Source organism: Schistosoma haematobium, chromosome 7 (genome assembly GCF_000699445.3).
Source record: "Schistosoma haematobium chromosome 7, whole genome shotgun sequence".
Taxonomy (NCBI): Eukaryota; Metazoa; Platyhelminthes; class Trematoda; order Strigeidida; family Schistosomatidae; genus Schistosoma; species Schistosoma haematobium.
In genome coordinates, this window is record NC_067202.1 from 5087887 (window position 1) to 5110402 (window position 22516).

The 22516-nt window shown below is 35.7% G+C and overlaps 1 protein-coding gene across 2 annotated transcripts in view; it reads left to right on the forward strand.

Moving 5' to 3' along the window:
* Positions 1–21105, forward strand: part of MS3_00009470 (uncharacterized protein) — an 81906-nt gene extending 60801 nt beyond the window's left edge. For both annotated transcript variants that reach the window (XM_012936799.3, XM_051217849.1), the window contains 9 exons: positions 211–333; positions 1473–1650; positions 3115–3938; positions 8014–8221; positions 11364–11673; positions 12870–12984; positions 13412–13759; positions 14471–14636; positions 15513–21105. In XM_012936799.3, coding sequence (XP_012792253.1) covers positions 211–333; positions 1473–1650; positions 3115–3938; positions 8014–8221; positions 11364–11673; positions 12870–12984; positions 13412–13759; positions 14471–14636; positions 15513–16006 — 2766 coding nt within the window. In that variant the 3' untranslated portion in view covers positions 16007–21105. The remainder of the gene's footprint in view (positions 1–210; positions 334–1472; positions 1651–3114; positions 3939–8013; positions 8222–11363; positions 11674–12869; positions 12985–13411; positions 13760–14470; positions 14637–15512) is intronic.
* Positions 21106–22516: the final 1411 nt, after the last annotated feature.

Consider the following 22516-nt stretch of genomic DNA (forward strand, 5'->3'; position numbering starts at 1 on the left):
TGTCACCTACGATATGAATCATCGTGTCATATGTGTACTGTAGGACTTTTCAGTAGTGTGCAGGATGGAACGGCCGTTCAGTGCTTGGAGGTTTTATCATTTTGGTCTAGCTTCAATTGACTCATGATTTCAACTATTAAACATTATTATAATATCTACAAAACCCCTTCTGATATTAATTCTATATTTGTTTTTGTTTTTCTCATACAGGATGGTTTATTGACAGGTTTGAATAATACTGCAAATTATCAAATTATAGTTTATGGAGTTAAAGGAACTGGTGACAACCGACAGATTACACGTTTCTCTAAAGCAGTCTATGTAAATATGGCTGTAAGTTTTATATTATCCAGTGTACAAACATTATCCATGTGTGCGTGTAAATGATCCAATTATTGTTATTATAATAAACGATACTAACAAAAATATGACTTAATCGCTGTTGACGAATATCGTTAAATAGATCAATCTTTTCATAGATTGTATACTTAGACTAATGATCACCTTGTGTAACTTGACCGATGGGATTTGATTGGCAACATTTAGGAGACTAGTAGTTATCGACAAAAACATCGCTTTTTAATCCTGAATGGTGTATGATTAATCAGTCTAAATATTTCAATTCTATATGAACTTCTATCGCTTCCGGAATAACATTTCTGACTGTCAATACTGGCTGATGCAAGATTTTAAATGTCCATGAGGATGGGAAGAAAGAGAGGAACATCGGTTCTTCTAAATTAACAGAATGATCTTTTGAGAGAGTAACAACTGACGTGAAAATTTGTTTGACCATAATATCCTCTCAATTGCGTGCAACTATCAATATTTTTTACATAAAAGAAAAACAACATACTTTATATATATGTTGTTAGCTGTTGTCCCACCTTCAACTGACTTTCTGTAGCACGGAAATATTCACAATTAATTAATCAGCAGTAAAGTAGGACTTGACACACATGACAGTGATCACTGACCAGTAATCAATCAATTGTAAGTACATCTCGGTTGGACAGGAGGTCAGTCGCAGCCCGGATAGCTTAATGGTAATATATCTTACTATGAAGCTGGGTGGTACGGAATCGAATCTGCCAGAGAGCATTAGTTTCCGCAACTTTACAAGTGCACCTTGCTGACAAGTACCGGATAGCACGAAATCTGGGTCTAGAGTCGCTTGTCGACTACCTCTAACCACCACCTTAATCTCAACATTGTACACGTGATATCGAGTTACTTAAACTAGTGACCCCATTGCAGCTAATTCTAGAGAATTCACACAACACTTAGAAGGACTGAAGAAATGTGACAGTGGTCTTTACTCAGTTATCAACCAATTTTAAACATTAATGTCGTGTTTGTCTATTCCTTTTCATATGGTACTAAACTATTGGAAATGATTATTTTTGTAATGAGTTTTGTTTCCATCGTTCTATTTCTTATTGTTTTTTTAACCATACTTCATTCGGAAACAGTCAACTGACTACACTGGTCGTTACAGTTTACTGGATACTTTAAATAATAATCGTTTATTATACATAATCTTGGGTGGTATAGCCGGTGTAATGTTTCTAGTCATGTTCATACTGATCCTGTTGTGTTTATGTCGTCAACATCAAGATCGTCGTACACATAGTCAACGTAAAAAACAAAGTAAGCGCGTAAATAAATATCTTGTTAAATTATGTTGAATTGATTAGTTATGTTGATTTACTGATTTACCGTCATCGCTGATGGCATTTTACTTTGATATCTTCATCAATAGCGATTAACTAAACTCCACCAGGTTACAAATGGTTTAAGCTTCAGTAAGATTCACTAAATTCCTAACTGTGCGCTGACCTGTGCAGACCCTTCATTATTTATCATAACTTCCAGGACTCCCAGTTCAACATCATGTATGTTATGTAAAACTTTTTTTTCATCTTGAACTCAAAGTTAGTCGGTGAGTTGCGTGACCGTGTTGTTTTCTGAGCTCAAAGCTGGTTTGATTCCAATGTAAATGTTCTCATTGGGAAGTATGTGCCATCGTCGTTTCTAACCTCATCCTCCATTCTATATGGTTTAGAAGTTCATAACTTGTCTCAAACATAACTAATCGATAGTATGCACCAGACAATGCAGAGCAGATCACATGCTGTTCCAAGCACCCATGGTAATTAAGAAGTGCAAGTGTCGACTGAGGCAGAATTGATTATTCGCTAACTCAAGGTGACGACCCACATTTATTTGAATCAGTTCTATATATATATATATATATATATATATACAATATATTCAGTCTTTGGTAAAATTGAATTGTATCTAACAGTGAAATCTAGGAAAAGTAGGTACATTCACTTGATCAGTCCGAATAGGACGAAACTCTCACATCTTCAATACATTTCAAAAGAAAGAGTTTAGTATGGAAGTATTAAGAAATTCGCGAAGGATAATTTAATTAAAATTTCCAGAAAAATGTAAATGCAACACTTACAATCACTTCAGCTTCATGTGTTGTTACTCAATATTTTCAATCACTGATTACGATCATTCTCCAAATAAAGTGCTTTGCATATACATCAACGTGACTTGTTTGTAAATAATAGGGTGGTAGAGATTGTTGAGTTTCATTTAAATCATTAGCTAATCAGTGTTAGACCAACACCCGTTTTGTCCCAATGTGTGACTCTTTCGTAGCTATGTTATCTACGGCTCTGCAACTGGGACTCGAACCATTGCCTTTGGTCTCATGCACGAACACTTCACCTCTAGACCACTGGACCGGCGTTCAATGGTGCTAATGTCTAACTACAATCAATCAGATATGAACACTTTTGAATACCAACTCAGTGGTCTAGAAGTTAAATGTTCTCGCAAAGGACTGAAGTTCCAAAGTTCAATTCTCGTGTGCGAAGTCATGAATGCGCACTGTTCACTGACGAATCTGATGCTAGAACGAAACGGCTGTCCACTGATTTTTAGATTTTCAATGATGGTCTAACATTGACCGACTAATAATCTCAATGACTAAGTAATAATAATAATAACAATTATTATCACTTATTATTATTATAAATCTGTGTTTCCTCAAGAAAACTAAATCAGATCATTCTTGCGATTCTTTTTTCTTTAAAGATGGTTATGTACACGGGTATAAAGATTCACCGGATTTTCATCATACTATTGATGGAACAACTAGTGGAATAAATAATCCCCAATTATCGCATGGTAATATGATATCGACTAATCAAAGTAATAATAATAATAATATGAACACAAATAATAATCCTTCCGGTGCTCTCACTATAACTCATACTACTAACAATAATACTGCTCTTCCTCATAGTAGTAGTACACATGATCATCAAATTATGCCATCAGGAACAATGATGATGATGATGGGTAATTTACAATGTAGTGGTCTATCGGAACATTCAGCATCAAATAATCCTGTACAAAATGAATTACAGCATCAAATGTACATACAGCAACAACAACAACACCAATCTGATCAATATAATTCCACTTTGGGCATATCTAAAGAGGCAGCGTATCAACAACGTCAAGCTATGCTAGGATCACAATTACAATTACAACAACAACCATCATCATATATGACAAATCAACCATCGTTATCGCATCATCAGTCACATCATTCTCTATTACTTCCGTCTGCTGGTGGTGGTACCGGTAATTCGAATTATCATATACTTTCTGGACAAAATAGTAATACTAATAATAGTAATGTACTTTCACCAACAATGTTTCATAGTGGTACTTTACCAGGTGGTGGACCACGTTATTTACGACAACAATCATGTAATTCACATTATTTCGGTAGTCAACAACCATTAGATAGAAATATGGTTAGTCCAAATGCAATGGAAATGACTGAACTATATAATCAACAATATCAGAATGGTTACGCTTATCAACAACCACAATTACCGCCGATTCCAGTGAGTGTTTTTTATTATTATGTCATTCGTGCGAGAAAGCAGAGTTTTATGACCGCCTTCAGTAACAATTCAAGGATGTTTGTGATATAATTCTCTACCTCGAAGTACAAAATATCACTTCAGAATTGGTCTGTGTCAGCACCTGAGTTAATGATAGGAAGTGAAGTAGTCGAGTCTATCGACCACTTCATTCATCTGTAATGTTTGACCAGCTCTAATGATTTGGTGTCTGACGAAATGTTGACCCATGGATTGAGAAAACTGATTTGTCGTTTGTCTAGTTGAGTCATCTGTGACATAGACGATGATATATCCGTCTAGTAGTGAGAAGACGAGTTTACTGAACATCAGTTCATCCCGTTCTACTCTGTTCATGTGAAAGATTACAATGCAAAACAGGGGGTATTTTTAAGCCATCCTAGTATTCGATGATTGATGTGTTGGAAATCTCGTTGATGTATATACATGTGTGTGTGTTCGTTGTTATGATGGATTGAGTAATGAGGAGGTTAGACACAGAGTAGTAGACAAACGTGACGAATCGATGGATGATGTGTTGAATGTTGATCAAGTGAGATTGCTGGAATATGTGTTAGGTTATATATGCCGAACGAGTGACAGTTTCGATTGACGATGTTGTCTAGTGTGGGCGTGGGTCGTAACAAGGTTGAGTAGGGTGAAAAGAATACATGACGTGTCAGTGTTTGAAGTTGATGAGTATCAGACTGATGGATGTGAGTAGTCGTAGATGTAGGTGTAGACTATGTGATTGTATGTGTTGGTATTGGTCGTTGTGATAATCTGAATGAATGATTATATATTTTGTGTGACATGTCTGAGAATCGTTTTGTACTGATGGAGTCGTATTCAGTCTTTGTGTTCCTCTATAATCTGTGTTTGAAAATCTCCCTATATCGGCTTATTTCTTGTTTCCTAACCTAAAATTTTGCTGCTACTGCTACCACTACTACTACTTTTACTTCTGATTGTGCTAATAACACTGGTACCACTCCTTCAGCTCTGAATATTTTATCGAAATTATTCTACTTTACAGTGCTAATATGATTTGCCAAGTTGAGTTGGCGCATATATATGTGTGTCAGATTCTACGTTGCATATGACTGACTGACTGACCAAGTGTCTATGGAGATTGTCGAGTTTTTAAGTTTTTTTAGATCAGAAACCGACAACCATTGTAAACTAAGAACCAGCAAACGGATGCTTCATTCTAACACGTTACTCCTCAGCAGTTCACATCCACGATGTGTCGAATCTGGGAGAGATCTTGCGGCGATCACTTAACCATTAGATCATTGGGCTGGTATCCATTTGTTTACATCTTTAGCATCATTCAACTCGCAGTATTGTGCAACCTTTCTTAACGCGACTGATGGAATACTGCCTCAAACTCAACATGCCTAAATGGAAAGCCATAAACAGTGTGGTTCAACCATGTCGTGTCGGAGTCATTTACCAATCATTCATATTGGAGATAGTTGTACAATACCGCGTGTTGACTGGAGACAGAAACGGCAATCGTTGGACATTGTCTCATTAGTCTTAAGGTTTAGCGCTAGCTGTAAGTCCTACTGATTGTCATTTTCATGCTTGATAGAATCGCGGAATGCTACACTAGGACGGAACACACCTGTCCAACGTTTCCTGATTTCCAATAGTTGACCTTAAATAAGCTTATAATGTAAAACTGTAATATTTTATTTTTATTCTGAAACAATTCAATAAGTTCATTTCATCACATGCAGCACAAAATAGGATATACAACTAAATCTATAAATTTCACAGAAAGCCTAATACTACCAAACTATTGACTATAATTGTAATCATCTTCTTATTCAATGTATGTGTTATGTATCCCAAACACTGTGTGTATGTGTTCATGTATGCATACTTTACCGTGATGGATATTTTTGATTACAGTCTAAGAAATGTGCAATTAAATAGCCTTAACTATTATTGATCATGATGAAACAACAGATTTGTCTATAGAATCTACAACAGCGGTTATTCAATCTAGATGTATATAAAAGAAATGTTTACTTTTTAAAAAAAAGCCATTTATACTTACATAAACTACTTTCCTAGTTATATAATCATTCCGTCAATTATTATTCAACCCCACACCACCACACAATGTTTATGAGCCTGATCTCACCCCCTTCAAGCCCGTTTTTTTTTAAATAAGCACATGTAGTCGAAAGTGTATGTTTATGTGTTTGTCTGTAGATGATGAAATCAATAGGAGTGAGGTGACGGGAGGGGGACACATTGAATTCTATGATTTCTACGTAGCAATTGTTTATATACAGCTCACTGATCGTTTTTTTTTGCGCTGGGGCTGTATATATGGATCTATGCATCTATATGTGTATTTGTTAGTTTATGTTCTCATTCAAAAGAGTGTATGTATCTACAAACGCTGACGCCAAATCTGTATATCTTTACGTTATTTTATAATACCTATAGAGTTTGTTTATGTAATAATGCATTTGATAACAAACTACCGTTTCTTCTAATTACTGTCCTGAATTGAATATCTTATTATTGGTTTTTTTTGTGTCTCGTACCGTTGTATGAACATATATCAATGGGACTGTTTTTTCCATTGCGCTCTCATTTCTTTCTATATAAACAACGAATATCTGTAATATTTAGATAATTGTAATAAATAAATGTATGTATGTATTTTCCTAAATTTCAATAATTTATATTTTCTCGAATTGTATCATGGATGCCTAATCTTTTTTTTTATTGCATTGAAAACATGAACCGACCAATGGTAAACCACCATCGAGAACCTGGAAGCATTGGACTACCGTTTCGTCCCGGTATATGACTGTTTAACAGTGCGTATTTACGACCCCACACACGGGACTCGAACCCGCAAACGCTTCACCTCTAGACCACTGAGTTCTCATCCAACAGTGTTAATATCTAGCTTCGATCAATCCACTATATTGCTCGACCATGTTCCATTGTTTTCGGCGAGTAACTGCTTCAGACCCGACACAGTTGGACTTCATTAGTGACGGTTTCCCGCTTTCGGTGACGTGGATATTCGCTGCTGAGGAGTTTTATGCCAAAACGAAACTGCCGTTCAATGGTAGTCTATCATCAATCGGTTCATGATTTAAATGATATATAATAATTTCCACAACCCTATACTTTTCTATTACCTCTTCTACTGTGGGATTCGGTCTAATAATTTCATCACGCTGTGCTAATGGAGTACGACAACTTGAACCTATGTACGTATGTACCAGGTTCTACTTTTCGAATAACTAGCCGAATAATGTAATTATGCATGTTCCGCTGTTTCTGATAGAGACATTTTTGCTATCAAATAATAATTCTGAACACATGTGGAGAAGCATACAAATTGTGCCAAACATCACAGTCATTACTTATTTCAAATTAAAGTTTTTAAATTTTATTGGAATAATTAAGCGGTGGATGTATATAATGTATATACCATTGTTTTCTTTTTCATCAACTATCCACATGAATAAAAGCTGTTCCCTGATTGGTTGGAAATGCATTGTGATTGTTTTATACTCATCCCTGTACTATACTTTTGTCTAAATTGAACCACAACGTACGGCAATTAAGAAAATGCAGTATGTAACAAAATAGCCCATTTAGAGTATTAAATTATGATACCAAGAACATGATTAAGTTACAGTAATTTGAGAACAGAATAAGATATGGTGACAGTTTATGGACCAGATGAAAGCTCAAGATTTGGAGAATAAGGAAATTGCATAGCCCCTCTTAGTTAGACTCATCATTCGAAACTTGAAAGTACTAGATCACCATTTTTTCCTAGTATGAGACTCTTCAGTGTCAGTACACACCTACAACCATGCGCACGGGAGTCGAACCCAGAATCTTCGGTTTCACGTTCGAAAGCTTACTCCCTAGTCTGTTAAGCTAGCATCCGACGGTGTTAGCGTCAAAATTCAATCAGTTTTTTGGAGAGATTGGTACGCTAAATATTGTGCCTATCATTATATATACAATTTTAATGTCCTGTTGTGATTATTTTGTTTATATGTAGCATCCACAACCATCATCAGGTCTACCACCCCCGTATCCAACACCATTGAGTAATAATGGGACCATAAATCGTCAAATGGTGTTAAATCAACAACAAAATTTTTATCCTGCTTCAATGACACCTAGTGGTGGGGCTTCGTTAAAACGTGAACCTCCAACTGGCAGTGGTGGGGTCAATGCTGGTGCACTACAGGATGGATCGGGTTATGGTATGTTTTCTTCTTCAGTGAATTAATGAATAATTTTGTAGAGGGTTTTTAAAAATATCTTTGTTTTGCGCACCACTTTCACGTCAGTTAGTCGTAGTCAACGTTAAAGGCTGACAGCAATCTGCGTTGATCCAACATACCACAAAGATATGATATATTTTTACTGTTACGCCTAGCTTTATTTGTGAAGCTCGTTTTGTCTTTCTACTTACTTTACTCTCCTTTCATCAATCATAATGATTATCGAAGATTTGATGACGAAGAACCTGGAAAAAATGAATACTTTTGAGTGTTTAGGCTCTTTATTAATTCAATATGATGGTGTTCAGTATTGTCAGCTGATCTCACTTTTGCAACACGTCCAATCAATACGTGCCAATATTTGATGGTGATGTGATGATATCGTTACTGGGACTTCTTATGTTTGTACTTAATGTCATGGCTTAAGTATCGCTAATAGACATCATATGAAATATTATTTCCCAATCAAAATTCCGATTGTCAATTAGTTCATCTATATGACCAACAGGACCAGTCAACTTCAAACTCACGAATCGACACACCGATTAATGAACAACATTCAAGACCTCAACACTTATTGATCCTCGAGCTCCTCCCAACCCAGCAATAGCCAATCAGCAGACACGGATAGGAAGCAGATCAGTTTTCTATCATAATCAGCTCAGTTATTACTCGAAACCCATACAATGGCATACTTTATATACCTGACCCCGCAGCACATCAAACAAGAAATCATACTTTAGACGTAATCATGCCATAAGCGAGCGAAGCAAATAGTACATAATGAATTAGCAATAACTATCTATTATTATTATTATTATTATTTATTTGTGAACACATAAATACCGGTACAAGGGGGTACCCGATACATATGCGCCACACAAATCTCATTTGATTTGTGTGAGGACTGTGATACTGACTGGGTGCTCAAACCGAAGCAGGTGGTTTTCTTAGGGGGCCACACCCGGAGCCTTCGACCTAAAGGTCTGATCTACAGGGCAGTGGGGCATGGTAAGGAGATGTAGTCCGATGGTAGTCGGTGACCAACCGTGGGCTCATACGCCATTTGTTCCCTCAGGGTACTGGAGCCCATGTGTACCATTGGTTTGGAATGAGGGTTTTCCAACTCCCCTAAATGGACTCTTCATGTCCACCAAACCGGTTAAAGCGCCGGACATTCGCTTTTCGTCCTCTCAATTTCGTAAACAACACTCGTGGTGTGAGAAGGCAGTGAGTAGGACTTCCCTGACAGAAGCTATATACACGTGTCCATGTGAGAATATTTTGAGAGAGAGAGAGTGGACTCTCCTCACTCTTGGCCGTACTAGGGCATTTAGGGGCTATAATCAAATGTAGCATAATTGTTGATAGGTCCACTGAAATCTTTCAATACGGGAAATATACGAAACTCAGTTAAAGTGTTTATGTTATTGTTAATTATCAGCTAGTTAAGTATGTATTTGCATAATAATCATAATAATAATTACTTGTAAATTGTGAAAATATCACTCTTTTTAGACGGTATCTAACTTTCCTTTGTCTAAAAAGATTTTTTAAAAAAACTCCGTTTTTTTTGTTACTATTCATCATGATAACATCTTCACTTTCTTCTTGTCTATTTATATAAACACACATAACATTTTTAAAATGGAAACACACACCTATCTGAAATGATTCAAATCATCTATGAATGAATGTATATATTTCTGTTCGGATATTGTAATAATACACAATGAATAGTAGAGCTATTGTTTAGGATAGTTTAAAATATCATTTAGATCATCTAAGATTAATGATCGATTCATTGGTTGGTTGATTTATTATTATTTTTCTTCTGTTTTGTAAGTGTTATTACATAATTTGTCATTTTAATGTTTGTGTTCATTTATATCTTTCTATTCTATCAACTATTTGTATTGGATTTATTTGGTCAAATAGGTGTTTTATGGAGATCGATGAAACTGGTTAGGGTGTATTTTTCACAAACTAATCTCAGTTGAGGTGTTCTCTAGTTTTTAATGATACTTCAACTATGATCTGTATGTGACAAATACAACGTAAAAATTAAATAAATCTGAATAAAAGAAACCTTTAAATAGACTAGTGAACACCTTTATGATGTTCTTGAAATCTTAATGAGTAGTAGTAGTCTTGGGTATTAGAGCTCAGACGTATTCGCACTGAGACAGTTGTCATCACATTGAATAAAGTATAGTCGATAGCATTCGATCTTCATTAAGTAGGACTTGACACATATGACATTGATCACCACCCAGTGATCAATCAATTGTGATCACATCTCGGTCGTACAGGAGGTCGGTCGCGGCCCGGACACCCCAGTAGTAACGTCTCGGACTGTGAAGCTGGGTGACACGGGATCGAATGTGACAGGGAGCATCAATTCCCTCAAGATTACAGGTACACCTTGCTAACGAATGCCAATTAACACGAAACCCAGGTCCAGGGTCTCCTGTTGAATACCTTCAACCACCACCTAAAGTATGAATTTTACCATTGGATCTGTTGACTCAGTGGTTATACAATGGTTAAAGGGTTCTTCATGAGACCTGAAGACCCTACTTTAGAAATTTACGAGGTGACGTGAGTGTAGGCATTGTGTTGATTAGGAGTCTCATTCTAGAAGAAATAACTGTCTGTTCAGTTCACTTATATTGGTTGTCCAAACCTTCCCATTGTTGTTTTGGTCTGAAATTGATCTGTCTATTTGGTATATGTGCGTCTTGTAATGATTGCCTCGATAATGTCATTAAGTCACAAACATAAGCAGAGATGGATTATGGCTAGTAGTGGGATCCGTGACGCTCATTTCATCTTATTTGAGACTTGTCAGATGTATTTGTCTGCATCCAGGATTTTATATTCACTCCGGTTAACCAAATGGCATTTGAAGCGAATGGTCCTGGTTTCGAGTCCCGGATTGGACATCAACTTTGGGATGCAGGTACATCCAGCTGACGATTTTCGATTAAGAAGAATTGTGCATCCCGAATCCCACTATCCATCTCTGTTTATAAGAGTCTATTCACTTTGTTTTTTTTCCATTCATATATGTTTATTTCCTGCGTAAATAATCACCTTTACAATTTATAATAAATTATAGGGACATTAGTCCAACGTGGTGGAGGTCCATTAACTGCTTCCATGATGACTGACCCATCAATTGGTAGCGGTATTAATGGTGTACCAATGAATGCTGTTTATTATCGTGGCAGTCAGCAGGCATTACATATGTACCCTAATGGAATGAGTACTCCTCAATCTCAACAACAACATCATCAAGGTGGCGGTGGTGTATATCAATCAAATCAACAACAGGCATTTTATATGCAACAACAAATGCAACATGCTCAAATGTATCCAGGTTATTTTAGTCCACAGCCTCAGTCGCATTTCGATTCTATGGGACATATGTAAGTTGTATCCACTGTCGTTGTTATCGTTGTCGTTATCGTCAATTTCATCTCATCATTCAAATTTGGATTGATGAGTAAATAAATAAATACAAATGATTTTCTCTTATCAGGCGATTCACTTGAACTTTTGAGTATGTAGGGTGATATAGTTCTGTGCTTGGGGTAGATAGATGTCGACAAAATCTTGTGACCGCTTTAAGCAACAATTCAAGGATGTTTGTGATATGATTCTCTACCTCGAAGTACAAAATATCACTTCAGAATTGGTCTGTGTCAGCACCTGAGTTAATGATAGGAAGTGAAGTAGTCGAGTCTATCGACCACTTCATTCATCTGTAATGTTTGACCAGCTCTAATGATTTGGTGTCTGACGAAATGTTGACCCATGGATTGAGAAAACTGATTTGTCGTTTGTCTAGTTGAGTCATCTGTGACATAGACGATGATATATCCGTCTAGTAGTGAGAAGACGAGTTTACTGAACATCAGTTCATCCCGTTCTACTCTGTTCATGTGAAAGATTACAATGCAAAACAGGGGGTATTTTTAAGCCATCCTAGTATTCGATGATTGATGTGTTGGAAATCTCGTTGATGTATATACATGTGTGTGTGTTCGTTGTTATGATGGATTGAGTAATGAGGAGGTTAGACACAGAGTAGTAGACAAACGTGACGAATCGATGGATGATGTGTTGAATGTTGATCAAGTGAGATTGCTGGAATATGTGTTAGGTTATATATGCCGAACGAGTGACAGTTTCGATTGACGATGTTGTCTAGTGTGGGCGTGGGTCGTAACAAGGTTGAGTAGGGTGAAAAGAATACATGACGTGTCAGTGTTTGAAGTTGATGAGTATCAGACTGATGGATGTGAGTAGTCGTAGATGTAGGTGTAGACTATGTGATTGTATGTGTTGGTATTGGTCGTTGTGATAATCTGAATGAATGATTATATATTTTGTGTGACATATCTGAGAATCGTTTTGTACTGGTTGAGTTGTATTCACTCTTTGTGTTCCTGTGTTTAAAAATCTCCTTATATCCGCTTTCTTCTTTTTCCTTTACCTAATAATTTCTACTATTACCACCCATATTACTCTGAGATTCACAAACAAATCATACGATTTTTATCTGTGCTTTATCATCCAGTCAATATGATTACTTTTCTCTGTTTTTCTTACTTTTATTTAGGCATCATAATTTCAATCATACTGACGGCGAATCGGTCTATTCATATTTTAGCCAACAAGATATGAATCAACCTGGTCCACACCAACATTTAAATCCATTGCCTGAAGAAAATCAAGTGGGTTTATTTAGTGATTATTGTTCATTAGAATTTCTTCATGATGTTCAGTATTAATTTCACTGAATTTCAATCATGTAGATTTTAATGTGTCTATGCTTATATGTGTTTTAGTTATTTCCACTACATTATAATGCTTTATTATGAATCTGCATTGTATACCTGACTGACAATAACTGTAAATAAATCGGTATTATAGATATTCTTCTGTTTCCATGGAAGGACAACACTGTAAGAGCTAGGAAACACCTGTTACTCGAAGATGATAGGTGACAGCTTATTACTACACGGTGGCACGTAACACGAAATCCCTAGTGTATCAGAATTTCCTCCTGATCACCCACCATCAACCACACAACTTGATTTACTCATTCCTTCTGTGTCTTATTTAAACTAATCTAATTATTTTTCCTTTTCTAAAAATAAGCTAAATCAATGTGAAAATGGTCCCGGTTACGTGGACTCTAGTATTCAAACAGCTGATATGAATGACGGGGGTGATGGCACAACAGCGACGGCGGCAGTAGGCACGACTACAGAACCTGGTACCGGCGGTAGTCCAGTCGCCGGTGGTGGTAGTCATCGCCATCATCGTCGAAGGAGACGTAAACAGTCACAACAACAACAATCCCAGTCATTGTCACAACAACCCGCAGATATGTCGGACACATCAAGAAATGTTGGTGTCGATGATCCCGCTACTTGTGGCGGCGGTGGGATGGTGATGATGGACCGTTTACAAAACCAAGCTCAATCAGTTCGTGGTTCACAAATGGTAAAGAAAAAGTCATTAAACTGTTTTCCTATCTCTCTCTGTCATGATGATTACTTTTTTTGTTTAAAACTCGTGAAGAAGAGTTTCTGTTAAATATGTATGACAGGTGGTGTTAACGACAATGATCTGTTGAACATAATAATTATACAGCCTTTCGAAACTATGATGATTACGAACATTTGACAAAAAGAGAGAGCAAGATTTGTCACAAGCTTTTATTAAGGTTAGATGTATGTTTCGTCATTGTCCTAGACTTATCAGCTGCATATAAACCTTTACATCATTGACATTCGAACCCGGCACCTTTCACTGTAAATATCACTGCGTTATCTATTAAGTTACAGAGTTCAGATAACCAAATCAGCTTGTGCACTGAGTATGAAGAAAAAAGTTTGTATTTTCCTGTTTTCGATTTCCAGGTTGATCAGTCTCTATCGATTTAAATTAATCCTGTACTAATTACTTCGATATATTTGGTGTGTGGCTAGCTTTGGAATCAAGGATTACTGGTTCTTCTCACTTTGAACTCATCAAATGAATGTATCTCTCATAGTTTTTACCATCATATTCTCTAATTAATTAAATATACTTGTTTGACATATATTAGTTTAGTGTTTCAGTCCACTCACTACATGAAAATTTCAACATTATGTCGATTGGAAATGTAATTACGAACCTTCTTCCTCTCTTTTTTTTACATTATCTGTATAGGATATAGGTGTAGTACAGAAACGACAACATACTCTATCTCCTGGACCGTATTCCGATACAGATCCAATGATGAATGGTCAATCTAACATGCCACCTGGTCATCATTCTTATCCACATCCAAATGGATCGATGGAACCATCACCAATGTCAAGATATATTCGTTATGGTAAGTTAAACGACTATTATGGTGTTCTTTAAGTGTAAAGAGTTTTTTTTCTGCTTTTAGAGAAAACGGATTCTCTCATTTTAATGATCAGCCACGTTTAGAGTTGTTAAAAAGTGATTAAGAATAGTCAATGTCGATCGATAGTATACTTTACTGTTGTTTGATAACTCCTCACACCAACCTGTGAATTATTGACAGAAGCTATTGAGAAATGAATCATTTTAATAAAAAAAAAGCATGCTGGATAGTTCTGTCGTAGTATGCAACTGTTCAACAGTACACTTCTACAACTAAGGGGATCAGATTGATGTAAAGTAGTGAAAGTAAAGTAAGATTGGTCGTTGAGTGTGAACAAACAGTCACAGTCTATGGACTATTAAATATGTGATTATCCTTCTTATCATTGATTTCTATTCTGGACTCACTGTGTGTGATTGCTGGTAATTGTATTGAATAAAGTATTATCTAGTTTTAACCTGATACTCGATCTTTGGGTTAAGAATCCTGTTTCTGATATAACACGATTAGTCTTATTAACGTATGATCGTAATATACGTGAGAGAGGGAAAATATTGCAAACTTTACGTTATATCACGCATCCTTTTAAATTAGTTGTGCGATTTGTTCAGGGTTAAAACCGGCTTTTCATTAGCACTTACGTCCTGTTAACCAAAATTTCGAAAGTTTTATTTCTACAGTTACCTTTGGTTCAAATTTGGTTACTACTACCACCGTAATTTTTCGCTCGTTTATTTTGGTCAACGCGCTATTATCAGAACTCTAGCTATGTGCAATATTTATGACTTATTATAGCTCCCGTCTTATGTACATAAATGTATGTATATGAATTTAATTTCTGTGTTCACTGGTTTTTAGATTCACCTCAACGTGCTCCATCCGTACTGGGTCAATTACCACCTCCTAATCAACCTCCGCCGCCACCACCTCCCCCGGCTGTAGCAGCTATGGCATTCGCTGCCCAGATGAATAGCTCAGATCATAGTCGACACAATTCAATGACTTATCAACAACATCATCATTTTAATCCAGATTCCCTTTCGCGTCACATTGGCGGTGGCAGTGGGGTCGGTGCTGCTACTGGTGGCAGTTCCGGAGTTTATCACCCATCTGGTTCTGGTACTACCGGTTTATTAGTCGGTCCACCACCTCGTATACGTGACTATTCGGAATATGGTATTCCACGGGGTATTGGTCTTCCGCCGACACCAGCTGCTGCGGGAGGCGGTGGACAACCGCAACCACCACAGCACAATGTCTTGATGTCACCTGGTGGTGTCAATAATAATATCAATAATGCTAATCATGGAAGCGTGTATTATGACGGTCATTATCGCGAAGGTCAAGCATAAATTCACTTCTTTTTAGACCTATTACTAACGATTCTGCTTCTTCATTAGTTTTCCTGTCGAAAATAACAGCTTCTGTATTATAATACACAATCATAAATGATCGATCTACACCATATTGCTTTTCCAATCATTGATTAGTATGATTATCGTTCGAATTTATTCTGTATCATAATGTGCTGTCGTTTATATTCACTGTTGTTCCTGTACGTTGATTCGTTAAACCAGCATTTTTTGTTTGTATGTTTGTTTGTTTGCTTGTTTTTTTCTCTCTCTCCTCCCGCTTGATACGCTTTTTTAATGTTTATCCTTTAGACAATTCAATCTCTGTCTATATCATTATCAATCAGTTACGTGATATATGCACATATATAAGTGTAATTGTCACCATATTTGTTTATATGTTATATGTGAATAAGTTATGTAAGAAAGTTTACACTTATTACTCTGTGTTTCGTTCTAATCTTTCTCGATTATTGTGGAATAGTCGGCGTATACGCGTGGCTAGCTTATTGGCTTGATCTCTTTCTCTCTCTCTTCTCTGCCTTCGATCATCTCATGTGTGTGTTTTAAGTAGAAAAACACATAAACCGATCGCGTATTACAATTATTTTATCATTATATTGTTTCTATTCGCAATCTCATCTATGTTTAGCAATCCATCAATTTGTTTGTTTTAACGTTAAAAGGTTGCCCGCTTTTTCTGAATACTTTTTTTTTGAAATCTATGTGATTGTTTTTTCTCCTTAATTATTCAAGTTGATTTATACACCATTTCTTTTTCCCATTCAAAAGGAATTTCACCCATATACAAACACTCTGAATAGGATGTACTAGTATGAGTATGAGTACTGTAGCAATACTACTACTACTACTGTTAGTAGTATAATTAGTAGTATTAGTCAAAATCAACACTTCCTTTTATCTTAACCATCTTATTTGCATCATATTGTACGGGTATTATTTACTTTTTTTCCCCAACTGTATCATCTTTTCAAGTTTATTTCATGCATTTGTATTATATATGCACGTGTTGTATGTATTTTACCTTGTCTCCTACCGTAAACATTATCACATCTCTATATACTACCTATCTCTACTACTAATAGTAGTATTAAAAGTTACCATAACTTAATTTTATTTACGTTAATTTAACCCATATTTTCTTTTTCTTCATTTTTATTATTCTAGACTAATTATGCATGTATATTATTGATTCATTGTATTTTTTATTGGTTCCATATATGTACTTCAATTACATGTATTGTGTTTTCTTTTGCCGGTTATCACAGACTATTTTGTTCTATAACCTCTCTCTGTCTCTCTCTTTCCTATCAAATTAACCAAGTAAACATTTACTGGCCACACGACATGGCTACTTAATCACTAATCATCAGTTCATTCATTACTATGACATTATTATATTATGTAATTACTATTGTCTTGTAGATATGTACAGTAATAGTATGTATATATACATATATATATATATGTGTGTATGTGTTTCACTACTCTGTGTGTATGATTAAACTTATATTTGCTTACTAAATATTAATATATAAAATACTCTTTGACTTATTCTCTACATGAACGAATTGCCTTAATTGTCCTTTTTCATAGACAAAATTATTTTACTTACCAGTATATCTAGGTTCTGTGTATATTCAATCCTTTGATGAAGTATTGCATACACAAACACACACACACACACAACCACATCAAATCACATGTCTTTGTTGCCTTTCTTATATTCCTGCTTATTTCATCATTATTTCATTACAGAAAAAGAAAGAAACACTATCATCCCAGTTTTAAATAGCCTTTATTCACTTTGCTTATGTCTATGTAAGTGTATGTATGTATGTATGCGTGCTCGCATGTATTCTTATTTCATTCATTGCCTCTTGACAACAAAAATGCTTACATTAAGTTGTAGGTAATCCGTTTTGCATTATCCTTACAGTTTACTCTCTACATGACAATGTTTTTTTTTCATAATGAAGCAAAGAATTCACAACCACACACACACACGTACTTTTTTCGAAGAAGAAAAAAGAAAAAAATTTCTTTCTTTTCTCTTCCAATTGTCTTTAATACCATTCATATTTTGCATAGTTTGAATAGTTGTCTTCTCTTGTTTGATTCTTTTATTCTTTACAAGTCACTAAATATATATTTATTGAAATGTAACTATATTGTACGCATTCACCCTTTCAAACTCTCTGAATTCATTCTGTTGTATGTCAGTTATTTTAATGGCAAACAAAAAAATTATAATCTTACGTCATGTATCCATATACTTGTATCGTCGTACGTTCCATGTCTACTACTACTAGCACTACTACTACTACTATCACCACTAATAATAATATTGATAATCATGCATCTACATATATTAGGTGTGTAGATTGAAATTGAAACAAATGTGTGAGGTAATTACTTTTCGAAGTGATATTATGCATCTTTGTTAAATAATATTATGACTATTGTTATGAAAGAATTATGTACAATTTTTATGCCGTTCACTATTCTGTTTAGTTTAATGATAGTTTTTAATTAATCAATCAATATCTGGTCATTTGTTTAAGACTAATATGTGTTCTAGTGTTTATCTATTTAAACATATCAATATTGCAATTGTTGAAATTATGAGTCAATTGAAGCTAGACCACGATGGAAAATCTGGAAGTACTGGATGGCCGTTTTTTCTTCCTAGTATGGGACTCCTCATCTGCTCACTAGTGACTGACTTCAAGAGGCATTTCCTGTAGTTCTAGTGAGAAGCCGTGACCAGTGTAGTTCAACCAGGTCTGTTATGAGATATCAGCTCATTGAAGACAATGGTGTACGATGGTGCAATTTCGTGGATTGGTTGAAGTTAGATATTAACACCGTTGGATGGCGGCTCAGTGGTCTAATCGTTAAGCAATCACGCGCGTGACTGATAGGTTCTGGGTTCGAATCTCACGGGAGGCGGGATCGTGGATATGCACTGTTGCGGAGTCCCATACTAGGACGAAACGGCCGTCCAGTGCTTCCAGGTTTTTCATGATGGTCTAGCTTCAATTGACTCATGATTTCAACAATTGAAATTTCTAAAAATCTCCACAAAATCCCTTCTGATATGAATATTGGTACAAGGAGGCACAAAACATGTTTATATATGCGCCACACAAAGCATTCGATTTGTATGAGGGTTGGGATATTGTCCGGGTGCCTAAACCGAGGCAGGTAGTTTCCTTAGGGGGTCACACTCCGAGCTTTTGACCTAGAGGTCTAATCCACAAGATAGTGGAGCAATTTTAGGAGATGCAGTTCCATGATAGCCAGTGACCAATAATTGGTTCATACACCTTTTGTGCACCATTGGTTTGAACCTCCTATCTAGTTAAAATATACTGTCATCGTTATTCTGGTATAGCTTAATGAATTAGGTTGATACATTTTGTACTAAGTTTTACGTTATTCGCGACAGGTCACTACTACTGACGGAGTTCGAACCTCTTCGTATTTAGAGGTGTTTTATCTCAAGACGCAAAATTCTGACTATTGTTTTCCTAACCTACGTCTGCTATTCCGCCTACAGTCTAGCGTTCTTAGCCTTGAACAATTAACGCAAGCTACCCTCGTACCTTCAAGCACTTCTCTTTATCCAGCGTTTAGTTCCAAAAGTCAGCAGCCAACCTATTATTTTATTTCAATCAGTCGGAACACACAAAAATAATCTCAAACACTTACTGGCTTATGTACACGGACTGCAAAGCTAACCAAATGAGAATTCATAGTTTAGATACAATCATGCCATAAGTCATAGAGAGCGAAGCAAACAGTACATAATTAATTAGCAATATTTAAGTAATAGTAAAATGTATAACGATAGTTAATAGGTCCACTGAGAGCTTGCGATAGGTTAAGTATAGTAATACGATTATACAGTTATCTGTTAATTATACAGTAAAAATGTAAATCCCCTGGGTCGTGATCTAGTTCTGCCGATCACTTGGTAATATGGTCATTAGTTCAGATGACACTATATTGCTTGCAGTGTGTTGATAATGTTAAACCGGCAGGAAAAACCTTGTTTCGACCTAGGTTTTATGCTAGTTAATACTCGTCAGGAAGGTGTAACTGTTTATTACATTTGAACAACCAACATTCGTTAGTTTTCTTTTAATACCACGATTGCTTGCTGTGGACTTGTTTTTGTTTGAAATCATAATCTAACTAGAAATAGTTTAGATAATACATAATTAATTGCTAAGTTTTATTGTCATTGATATATCTGATACTTGATCGCTTGGCGATAACTTTCTAATCATACTATCTAATCCCCTAAAGTGCGACGCTGAACATAAGAGGGAAGGCAGAAGGTGTGAGTGTAAGCTTTACTTCGAATGTTAGTTTAGGTACAAAAAAAGACAAACGACAGGTGTTTTAGAAACTTCCTGTAAACATATTCGGTCTTCGATTAATACAATTAGAATATATCAAATGATCCATCGTTTTTCTCGGACTCTCGGAGGCTTCTATTATACTCTAATTGGACGAAGTTTCTTGAGTTTTTCAAAGGCTCACAATATTCTAAAAAAATTTGACGAGACTATATAAACGAACCAATCAGATATAATATAACAGGTCTTGGATTTTGGCGCGAAATCCACTCATCCTTTTGGCTAAATAATGTTCTGGCATTTTAGCCGATGTCAGTTCGCGATATAAAACACTAAATCTAATCCATACCCATCAACTGCAAATCATAATTCTAATTCCTTACACTCTTTTATAACTTTCATTTAGTCCTAATTATTAGGCGGGTACTCAAGGTCGCTCATAGGTTGTCTACAAATTATAGCCTCACTAGTTTCTTGTCAAATGATATAATTTAATAATTGAATTCATGAGTTGATTGGGCGGCTGTTTCATCCCAGTATTGGACTCAGCAGTGCGCACACGAGCTCTTAACCACTAGACCACTGAGCCGGCATCCAACGGTGTTAACGTCTAACTGCAACACGTTCAGTGCTTCCAGGTCTTCTATGGTGGTCTAGCTTCAACTGACTCATGAATTCAACTAGTAAATTGCTATAATATCCATAAGACCCCTTTCTGATTAAAATGATATACGTTTGACTCATCATATACAATGGAAGGATGACTCAATGATCTGGGCGAAATATGATTTTATTTTTAACAATTATATTACAATCCCCGGTCGTACTGTAGTCATTGCATAATTAATGTAATTTTTGGTTCAGTGAACAAGAAACTTGCTTATCTTGGTTACTCATTCTGAAATCCCAAAGTCACATTAGTGTTAATAAACAATAAACTCAAATGAGATATAGTTGCATAGGGCTAAACTAAACTAATATCATTATACTTGACAAGTGTGGAGCGGTCAAAATCGAGTAGTCAAACGTGTATTCAATAAATGTGATACATTCATTAGTCATAATAGTCATGATATATAAGTGAATAAATAGACAAAGTAGTCAGATTTTTGTACGTTAAATTTTCCTGTTTTGTTTATTTGAGATCCGTAAAACAGGAAAGAGTTATTGTATTGATCTAGTCCGAGTATCGATTAGCTCGTCTAGACTATCTATGCAGTACCGATCATTTTCGGCTAATCGATGATACGATAAATGTGAGATAACAGATGAGAGTAACACTAAGTGACTATTAGTTCACAATGCAGTTTCCTATGCTCACTCACCCGATAGCTAGAAAAGAACACAACATAGCAAACAGACAACTTCTAATTGTATAGTTCGAATTCATGAATCACTCATATGATAATATTGAACGAAATCATGACCACATATCGTCAGGACTAAAAGATTAACAGTATGGTCATAACTACATCTTATGTGGAAGAGGACTGAGTGAAAAGTTCGTAATAAATTACCGGTAACTTGAGGAAGTTTATACATCAAACAAAACCTTGAAAGTAGAGGAGTTCAAAAATACAGAAGTTTAAGTATTTACTAATTATATTACAAAAGTATGAACAATAAATTCAGATAGGATCTTATTTGTTCCGACATAGCAGTTACCATACATATATATGTAGAGTTGTACTACTTCAGTTTTTCTGCTTGAATATCAACCTTTCTTTGATTCTCGCCATATTGTGTGACCTTACAACTGCGGATTATTGTTGAGATCTTGTAACAGTCACCTCGTCATCAAGTCCGTCATATAAGTTCAAATAGTTTTGTAGATAGTAAGTACTGTAGGCCCGCACCGATAAATAGTGTAACTTATCATGAACTTCGTGTTTATACCTTAAATAAAAAAACTTAGTGCTTTGCAAGCAAAGTATTTGTTATATTATACTCTTATGCAAGTCTGCTGCTTATATACAAGCCTCCCATATGTAATCCGATACAGGCATAATTTGGGATACGTTACAGTGAATTGTTCACACAAGACATACACAAATAAATCTAGATGATTGAAGTGAAATCTCCAATGCAAACGACACTTATATGCAGCATTAACACAATAAAT